Raw genomic sequence first — 10,198 nt, forward strand, 5'->3', positions numbered from 1 at the left:
AGTGTTGCCAACTCTCACGATTTCATCGCAAATATCTGGTGCTTTTTGTAAAGCAGTAGCTCTTGGATTCACATGAATACGTGAGAGTCTTAGCTTTCATGTGAAAACAAAAGTAAGTTTCTAGCCCTCATTTTTTGTGCAGAAAAGTTTGAAAACATGACTCCCTGAAGAATATGACACTAAAAGACAAATAAAAAGACCCTACAAATTTTTTTTAATCTTATGAGTTTGGGGGATGGAGGGGGGGCTGACTCATTTGTTTTGAGAGCTTGAGGTTGGCAATATACAAAATGCAAACTCTTCTGACAAGCCAGCTATCTTTGCCTTCACCAATGGAAAGGAATGTTCTGAAAACAAGGCCTTTTCTTTAATGGCCAGACCAGGCAACTGGGAGCCAGGATTCCTGGGTTCTACTCCGGACTGCTGCCGACTCACTGTGTGACCTTGGATGAGTCACTTTGCCTTTCTGTGCCTCGGTTCCTCTGCTCTGTAAAATTAGGATAATTATATTCATCTATACAGGAATGATTGGAGAATTAATTCTGTTTATAAGGTGCCTTGAGGACATTGTTTGTAAAGTATTATTATTTCAAAGGGAGTGTCTGGATTAGATGGGTGGGGGAAGATGCTGGCCCCTTTATATAGAATCATAGAATATCAGGGTTGGAAGGGACCTCAGGAGGTCATCTAGTCCAACCCCCTGCTCAAAAGCAGGACCCATCCCCAATTAAATCATCCCAGCCAGGGCTTTGTCAAGCCTGACCTTAAAAACTTCTAAGGAAGGAGATTCCACCACCTCCCTAGGCAACGCATTCCAGTGTTTCACCACCCTCCTAGTGAAAAAGTTTTTCCTAATATCCAACCTAACCTCCCGCACTGCAACTTGAGACCATTACTCCCTGTCCTCTTCCACCACTGAGAATAGTCTAGAACCATCCTCTCTGGAACTACCTCTCAGGTAGTTGAAAGCAGCTATCAAATCCCCTCTCATTCTTCTCTTCCGCAGACTAAACAATCCCAGTTCCCTCAGCCTCTCCTCATAAGTCATGTGTTCCAGACCCCTAATCATTTTTGTTGCCCTTCGCTGGACTCTCTCCAATTTATCCACATCCTTCTTGTAGTGTGGGGCCCAAAACTGGACACAGTACTCCAGATGAGGCCTCACCAATGTCGAATAGAGGGGGACGATCACGTCCCTCGATCTGCTCGCTGTGCCCCTACTTATATCTGCTAGCTGTTCCCCCCAACCAGTTTGTATTACACTTAGTATATTATCATGCTGTCCACTATGGCTATAGAAAAGTTCCTCTGACATTTAAAGAATCCAAAATCAAAGAGCAATAATGAATAGTCAATTACCTGTGACAGTAAGTAACTGAAAGTGTGGAACTGATTATTTTTCCATCCAGTAATGAGTAGCATGGAAACAATTCCTGCTCCACCTACGGATCCACGGCTTGTTGTGAATTACATTTTCCAAATCATGTTAACGATTTATTTTGTCTCAAGAACTTCAGATCAAATGTGCTCAGTTTACAAGTAAAACAATGCTTTTTCTAACTACCAGTGCTGCAAAGCTAGTAATTCTGATCCAGATAAAGTGTATCATAAGTGTTGGTAACACCTTGCAGACCTCTCTGCTGGATTCTGGAGCTGAACTGTAGTAAACAGTGCATTTGATAATGTGTGAACGAAAGAGAATGCAGCTCACTCTCTGGTCGGTAGATGCATTGGCTGTGAAGGGCTAATATCAGCAGATATGACTGATACACACAGGAGACAGATTTGTGAAGCAAGTAGATGCAATTCTGAAATTGTCAATTTTCTGACTTCCCCATGTTATTATTAAATTACCCCTTTCCCTGGGCAGCCAGAGCTAAATTAGAACAGGGCTTGATCCTTTCCCCACTGACCTGAATAGTCCAGAGAGAGAGAGAGAGTCTAACAACTCTGCTGCTGGTTCCCATTAACTTGAAGGAAGAGCCATCAAAACAGGGAGTCTTTCAAATAATCCCCTTTTTGTTACTAAAAATTTGAGTTAATAAGTGAAAGTAAAAAATGGTGTATACTATATACTCCAGATCAGCATACAGTGTACCTACATTGGATAATCTGCTCTAGTTTTAATTCCTGCAATAATTCACCAAATAGTTTAATCTGGGGAAAGCATGAATCAGAAAACCTGTGGGATAGAGTAACTGGCCCAAGAACAGCTGCTCTCTCCCTCACCACAGGTAGCTTCATTTCAGTTGGAAGGTGAAATAATCCCTGTGGTAACTGTACAGCACCTTAATGTTTGTGAGGGGAGCACCAAAATGAATAATAATGGATAATGTCGCCTGCTAAATATCACATGACCATGTATTCATGAAGGTCTAAGAATAATCACCCTTCTATAGAAAGTGTCATCTGAAATCTCAAAACTGCTTTACAAAACATCCAACCCCATAACTCCCCTGGGGAAGCAGTAGTATCATTCCGGTTTTACAGATGGGGAAACTGAGGCACAGAGAGTTTTTTTGTTTTAAGTGACTTGGCTAATATCATAGAGCAGCTGTGCAATGGAGGCAGGAACAGAATCCCAGGAGTCCTGGCTCCCATTTCCTCCTCTAAGTGTAAGACAATATTCATCTCCAATTCTCTTTGTTCTTTGGACAGCCCCAATTATTCCAATAACAGGATCAAGGAATGAAAAGCCCCGGTACACAGGCACATGGCCATTTCAGGCATATATCTAGTGAGTGCATAATTAAGTGATAACCCTAAGAGGCCTAGCAATGAGGAAAGGGGCAAAGCATCTCCCGCAGCCATAACGAGCACCAAGCCTGTGCACATTTGTGTCACTTCCCCTGCACAGCCCTGCGCCTCTCAAATCAGTGCTTCAATCCTAGAGCTAACAGAAGCAAAGAAACAGCCCAGAACTGTTGCCAGCAAAATCATTTTGACAGAAAATGTATTAAAAGTTTTTTAACAATCCATCATGGCAAACAGCACATAGCCCTGTGTGTTGTGGTGACGCCAGATACACTAGGGTGGCCAGATATCCTGGGAACTGCAGGACAGTTCCTTGTTTATGAACATCAGTCCCGTGCTTCCATCTCTGTTTCTGAGGGATGAGGGACACTGACAGAGAGAGACGTGATAAGAACAATGGAAGAGATCATATAAATGCAAATTATTATTTAAAGTCAGTTGTATCTAGCAGTTAGAACAGGGAAGCCTGGGAGTCAGGACTCCTAAATTCTACTATTCCTTGCTGTAGGAGCATGTGTGGTCTAGGGGTTAAAGTAGGGGAATGGCATCTTTTCTCAGCTCTGCCATGGCCTCTGCACAGCCTTAGGTAAATCTCTTCTCTGTGCTTCAATCCCCCTGTTTGAAAAATGGGAACACACCTACCTCACAGGAGGGAACGGGGATTGGAAAGTTCAATTCATTGTTTGCAACCTGCTTTGGGTAAGATGTGTAAGGGCACCAGGCACCTCACCACTATTGAAATTAAATGGGAGGTGAGTACCTAACTCCCATAGGCTTTTTAAAAAAAGACACCCTTCAATGCCACTAGATGAAAGGCATGATACATGGATAAGGGATTCTATGAAACATTATTATTGCACAGTGTGTAATATGACAGATGAGGAGCTACTTACCCAGAGGGCTACAGGGGAACATCTCATGCTGTGGTTAAGGCATCACATACAGAAGCTTTGTTTAGCTGATGGTTAATTCAGATCCTCTTCAGGCACCAAACCCTTGTGTTATAAGACACAAAATGTCAACCACTTAGTTTTCACTCACTGCCTTCACCCTAAGCAATAAACAACTTTCAATGAGATCTGGCTTTTCAAAGGTGACTCACTAACTATAGTCTTCATCCTTGTTTATGTGAGACCGCTGGCCTGATTTTTCAGAGATTCTGAGCATCCCCATATTGAGATCAATGAGGGCAGAAGGATCAGGCCCATTGATATCACATGACTTGAACCTCTGGCAGGTCTAAACTCAGGGCTCCAGAGGTGAACAGCAAATCGAAGTAACTTGCTTCACCACACAGGGCCAAGTCCAGCACTTCTGTAAAGTGATCAACCCCACTGAAACGAATGAGAGTTGCACCAGGGTTAAATCTGGCCTTTAGTGCACCATTTAAAAACCAGACTGGGATTTCCGTAGCTGCACCTTGCACCACTGGTTCATACTGGGCCTTTGGCTCCACAAAAGGTTGTGCCCTCTCCTCGCTCACTGGGTGCCCCAGGTGCAAAGGAAATTTCATGCAGGATTCTTTGGCAGGAACTGGAGAGATGCTTTGGGATGGTTGTCCCCACCCTCTCCAGGAAACTCCCACCTCAACCAGACTAAGGCCGCTACCGTGCAAGTCGTTCTATGTGGACGGCCTCTTGTACCTGCACGGAGCGTGCGGCAACTCCGAGCCTCCCGCATCCCTAACCATTTAGGGGGGACAGGGCGAGAACCCAGGAGTCCTGGGTTCTGTCCCAGCTCTGGGAGGGGAGGGGGGGGGGTCTAGGGGATAGAGTGGAGGAGCCGGGAGCCAGGATTCCTGGGTTCTCCCCCTGCTCTAACCCGCTAGACCCCACAGCCAGGGGGAGAACCCAGGAATCCTGGCTCCCGGCTCCTCCACTCTAACCCCTAGACCCCGCTCCCCTCCCAGAGCTGGGACAGAACCCAGGAGTCCGGGCTGCCAGGCTTTAGCCCACTGGCCGCCCTCCTTCAGGGGGCCCGTTTCCATGGCGACCCACGGCCCGTGGGGGGGGAAAGGGGAGCCCTGAGGAAACGGGGCAAGGCGGGAACACGGGGCCAGCCGGCCCGGGGCTCAGCACACCCCACGGAGAGCCTCGGCTTGTCCGGGAGAACTACAGCCCCCAGAAGCCCTCGCGGCCTCGGCGTGACACGGAGAACGATATGTCCCAGAAGCCCTTCGGGCGCCCCCAGCCCCGCGTGGCCGCGGGTTGTGATAGGCCCGGCGGCGGGAGCCAATAGGCGAGGGTGTTGTTGGGGGGGGGGGGAATGATGGCGGCTTTCCTTACCGGCCGCCTGGGCCGCCTTTGGCCTCTGCCTCCCGCGGGCAGGTAACGCGCGGCTGCCGGGACTGGGTGAGGGGCAGGCCGCGGGGAGGGGAGGCTGAAGAAGGGGGACTGGAAATGGGGTGAGGGGGAGTAGGGCAGAAGAAGGGGGGCGAGGCAGGAGGTGAGGGGGAGGCCAGGGCAGAAGAAGGGGGACTCGGGGGGGCGGGGCAGGAGGGGAGGGGGAGGCCAGGGCAGAAGAAGGGGGACTCGGGGGGGGTGGGGGGGCGGGGCAGGAGGGGAGGCCAGGGCAGAAGAAGGGGGACTCGGGGGGGGTGGGGGGGCGGGGCAGGAGGGGAGGCCAGGGCAGAAGAAGGGGGACTCGGGGGGGTGGGGGAGCTGGGGCAGGAGGGGAGGGGGAGGCCAGGGCAGAAGAAGGGGGACTCGGGGGGGGCAGGGGAGGGGGAGGCCAGGGCAGAAGAAGGGGGACTCGGGGGGGTGGGGGAGCTGGGGCAGGAGGGGAGGGGGAGGCCAGGGCAGAAGAAGGGGGACTGGAAATGGGGTGAGTGGAAGCTGAGGGCAGGAGAGAGGGGGTGTGTGTGGCTGGGAGGGTGGGGTCCTGGCTGTAGATGGGGAGGAAGGGAGGTCAGAAGCAGTGATGACTATCTGATCAGAGGGGTGCTGTGTGTGTCACTGCATTGGCAGAGCCAAGAGAGAGATGGATGACTGCAGTGCTGGGTGCAGGAGTGTGTTGCCGAAACAGGGCCAGCATCTCCCTTCACTATGTCTGGCTCAAATGAATTGTCAGAGTCCCTTATTTAACCAGTTATACCTCCAAAATTACATTATTTGAATGAAAGTCCCAACCACCCCATCCCCCATACTGTATTTTACACATGGTGCTTAGATTCCAAACTCTGTAGGTCATTGTCTTACTTCCTGTTAACCTCTTTCTATTGTTTTTTCACTCTACCAAGATTCTTTCTGCTGCAGCGTGTCATAGCCTGCCCCTCACAGCCCAGGACAATTTCCATCCTCTCTGATGTTTTGGGGCAGCCTCCGAGCACCAGCCTATCCTTCAGATCTGCAGGAATCTTCCAAAGCATCCCTAGACACCTGTCACCATGGAACCTTCAGCAAATACGCACCAAGGCACGCGGGAATGAATATCAACCAAAGAACCTCAAGCGCAAACGGACCCATGGCTGGATCAAGCGTATTAGAACTCCCAGTGGGATCGAGGTGATCCTCCGACGCATACTGAAAGGCAGGAAATCGCTGAGCCACTGAGTGTTGTAGCTGCAGGATCTGTTGAGCGTGAAATGTTTCAGTCAAGCCTGAATAATCTTCCGCAGCTCAGACCTTTAGAGTGAACCAGCTCGAGAGTTTGCAGTGACATAGACTTCTCTATGAAACACCCATGAGCAATTGACTATTCCCATCATGTTATAAAATGTGGTGAAGAATTATTGAGTGGTACTTTGACAGATGTAGGTTGCTGGTTTTCTTTTCCATTGGCGTCACTAGATGGCTAACTATTTTTAATGGCAAAATTATTACAACTGATGGGAGTAGTTCTAAGGTAAAAATTGTACATCCATGAGGCATAATTACAAAATAATAAAAAATCATATTAAGCTTCCTGCATTAAGTTTGTTAATGCAAAGCTAAAGGGGAAGAAAAACTCTTTTATTTCTCTTTTTTTCTTGTGGGAGTAGCGGACACACTTTCTTCTTTCTCTAGAAACCTAAAGGGATGAGTTTTCAATCTGTGGATGTGCAGTTAGCGTTAACCACAAGACAAGGTCTATGACTATTCCCCAACGTACCCAGCGAACAGTGTGCTATTGACTCCACTCCCCTCTCCCTGTGTTACTCACTAAGGACCCTATCATGCAATGTGCTGAGTGCCCTCAGAGCTGTTTGAAGAAAATGAGTACCTTGCATGTCTGGAGCCTAAAGCAGGCGTGGGGTAGGGTTCTTTTTTCTGTCAGTTTAAGGCCAGATCTTGCAAATTTATATGTGCCCATGAAGAGTCTTGTTGCAGAAAATGGGACTCCAGGCAGCCACAGAATCTACTTGCATAGATTTAATTGCAGGATCTGAACCTAGTGGTGGGGCTGCAGTCCTGTTATAAACTACAGCAGTAGTGCATGTTGGTTTTGCTTTCCTGTTGCTCTGTTAGCAAGAATTCCTTTTGTCACTGGGTAAAGATTCCAATGCCCAGCTTCTTAATGGCACCTGAAGAGCACCCAAACACCTCACTTAGCACACTTTGGCTTAGTTTGCTGCTGTGTGGGGGTGAAATTCACATCTGTGCCCAAGAGCCCATGCAAGGCCTCTCTGCATTGCTTAAGTTTTCCATTTAGTCTCTCAGTTTAACACCCCTTGGAGCATAGGCTTTGCAAAGACCTTCTGTACTGGGGTGTATTTCACACCGAGTGTGTGAGGCTGTGAGAGCCTTTAAGAACAAAATCTACAGTCTATATTCAGGATTCTCTAAATACTTGGATCAAAATGCAGGTTTTGTTCAGTTTTTTAAAAATTGACATTGAATAAAAATGTCCCCATGGTATCTTAATTAAAACAGTTTTTGATTTTAAAAACAATGTAAACATTCTTCTAGGTGTTCCAAATGGAAGCATGAGACAGACTGTAAAGCTGACAAGTTTAAATTTCCCTCTCCAAGTTTAATGCAGTGTGACAAATATGCATGGCTTACTTGAGGAGAAATTAGATGCAAAAACTACCACTAATGCAGCAGTAAAGGTGAGAATCAGGTTCATGATATTCAGGAAATTCCAGAGGTTGAGATTCTACCACAAAGTGAATTTAGCCAGATTAACAATCAATACAGGAAAGCTTGGAGCCACAAAATGCCCATTATAGGTTCCTTACTCTTCAGGGACTGAGCCTGAGATCTCTTGAGCTGATTTTATATACCTTTCAAGATGACCGTTAAAAATGTTGGCCTTGATACTTAAAAATGAAGTAGAGAGGAGCCTGAACCTCTTTGGGACAGCATGTGGGGCAAGGAGTTGGGCCTGTCTGACACAGCTCTCACACATGTCATCTCCTTCCAGAAGTTCAACAATATGTCTTCCTTACCCTGACTTCCTAGCAGCTGGAGGAATTATATGTAGAAGGCTGAGAACACCTTCCTTTTCACCTCAGTATCGGACACTGAAGGTAGCTGGGGGCTAGAAAGTCCCCATGAGCACGAGTCGTGGTCATTGCCAGAGCCCTCAATTTGAAAAATGGGCTCCAGTAAGAGGAAGGTGGTCAGTTTGCTCTCTAGAGTCAGTTGTAGGGGAACCTAAGAGCAGAACTAATAATTCAACACCCCAAACATCTAACCACTCCTCTGCCTATGATAAACAGAATCAGTCTGGCATGATCCCTGAGAGGATTACTAGCTAGTACAATCTTTTATACTGTATACATTCTGTAGCTACTGAGATGGCTGGCTGGGGGAGTGAGTTTGTTTATGGGGTGGGATCTTGCTCTTTTGGTACCTGTTCAAGGAGCACAATATATCTTTTTATTAAAGGTTGTGCACCTCTCCAAAGGCATGTAGGCAGGGTACAGCTTATAAATAGGATTATGTGCTTTCCCCTGATAACACAGCCTCTGTTTATTGCATTTCAGTCATACCTTAATAATGAAAGAGAAACTGAGGATGAAGGAAGCTGGATGAATCAGATGATTGGGAATGGGTTACAGTAGTTTTTCCATTGCAGGCTTGGGACTTTTTGAAACAAAGACTGCCAACTGTACATGATTTTTCAGAGTGATGTGCAAAAATGCCTGCTAGGGCCCAGTACTAAGTTTTTTGTGCAAGGATCTCAAAGTGCTGTGCTAATTATCTAAGCCTCACAACCCCCAGTGGCAGAGAGGTATCATTCTCCCTATTTGTCAGATGAGGAAACTAAGGCACAGTTTGAATTTAAGAAGGGGCTGAGCAACCACGGCTTCCATTTAATGGGAGGTTCAGGTCTGCAGCACGGCTGAAAAAGTCACTTGTCTAAGGCCACAGCTGGAACCAGAATTAGAACTCAGCAGCTTCTCCGTCTCAGAACAGTGTGCAGACACCACAGTGCCTATCTTAAGAGGCCCTGGTGCGCTTTCTTGAAATGAAGGGACTCCTACAGAGCATCATTCCAACCGTGTTTGTAACCCATATGCGGAAAGCAAAGTCCAGTTTAAAGAAACCCAGCAAAACATCTGCCAACTCAACCAGAGAAAGGATGGAAAAAGGCATTAGTAAGAGGCAACTCTGTTTTTATAACATATTCTTTTTATTTTTTTAATGGATCTTTTGGAATCTGGAGAAATTAGAGGTGGAAGAGACTAACGCTATCAGATCAGTGGCCAGTGCAGAATTGTTTCCCACAGCTTATTTGCCTGGGGTTTGGCAAGTCCTAGTTTTAAATGCCTCCATTTAGGGTACTTCCACTCTTTCTTTCAGGATTAATTTCTCACAGCCTAATAGAATTCTTATCCTTAGGAACTTTCCCCAGTGTTCAACCTAATGTCCCATTGAGCCGTAATCCAAAGTTTTGTATGAGTCGGGTGTCAGCATCTATTCTTCATATATTATTTTTTCTCTGATGTCAAGCTGCTTTTTAGGAGTTCAGCTATCATATTTTAAATTGACCTTTGCTGTAACAACTCCTAGGATATGGGACAGGTTCTCAGGAGATTTTGTCTCAGTTCATAGCTCCTTATTTTCAAAATTAACCTGAAAATGCTGTTTGCATAAGTGTTTTTCAGCGTTAGCCCCTTTGCAGAATGCTTCCTTATTTGTAAAATGTGGACCATTCCCCCAACTAATGGCGCCAGTTCCTGTGGAATGGGTATGAAGATGTCCTCTTGTCCCACATGGAGGGTAATGATGATGGATCACTTCACTCAGTGGCATTGTTAGTGGCAACAAATGTACACCAGGCCACAAAGAATGTAGCACTGGAGATTGACCAGATGATCCTGTCAGCTGTAATTGCTGAACAGGTGGAGAACGCCTGTGAAATAGCTTATTTTTGATTACTGTTTTATTATTGGTTATTGACCATTACAGTCTTGATTTAGGGTCAGATCTGACAACTGTCTCAAGTAGCACTGAACTGTTGTGTATCCCTCCCTCCAGTGTACCTTGTGTCTTTTGTTAATCCTTTTTCTGTTCAG

The 10,198-nt window shown here is 46.5% G+C and overlaps 1 protein-coding gene and 1 long non-coding RNA gene across 2 annotated transcripts in view; one reads left to right on the top strand and one right to left on the bottom strand.

Annotated features, from left to right (window-relative positions):
- ABHD8 (abhydrolase domain containing 8) overlaps positions 1-4,432 on the bottom strand; it is a 31,571-nt gene extending 27,139 nt beyond the window's left edge. The window contains exons 1-2 of the mRNA XM_048830743.2: positions 3,857-4,432; positions 3,648-3,749 (exon numbers count right to left, since the gene is read on the bottom strand). Of these exons, the coding sequence (XP_048686700.2) occupies positions 3,648-3,669 (22 nt within the window). The 5' untranslated portion in view covers positions 3,670-3,749; positions 3,857-4,432. The remainder of the gene's footprint in view (positions 1-3,647; positions 3,750-3,856) is intronic.
- Positions 4,433-5,015: 583 nt separating this feature from the next.
- On the top strand, positions 5,016-6,209 carry LOC142070115 (uncharacterized). Its single transcript, XR_012666076.1, has 2 exons — positions 5,016-5,105; positions 5,993-6,209. It is a non-coding gene; the product is annotated as an uncharacterized LOC142070115 (long non-coding RNA).
- Positions 6,210-10,198: the final 3,989 nt, after the last annotated feature.

This window comes from Caretta caretta, chromosome 25, assembly GCF_965140235.1.
Source record: "Caretta caretta isolate rCarCar2 chromosome 25, rCarCar1.hap1, whole genome shotgun sequence".
Taxonomy (NCBI): domain Eukaryota; kingdom Metazoa; phylum Chordata; order Testudines; family Cheloniidae; genus Caretta; species Caretta caretta.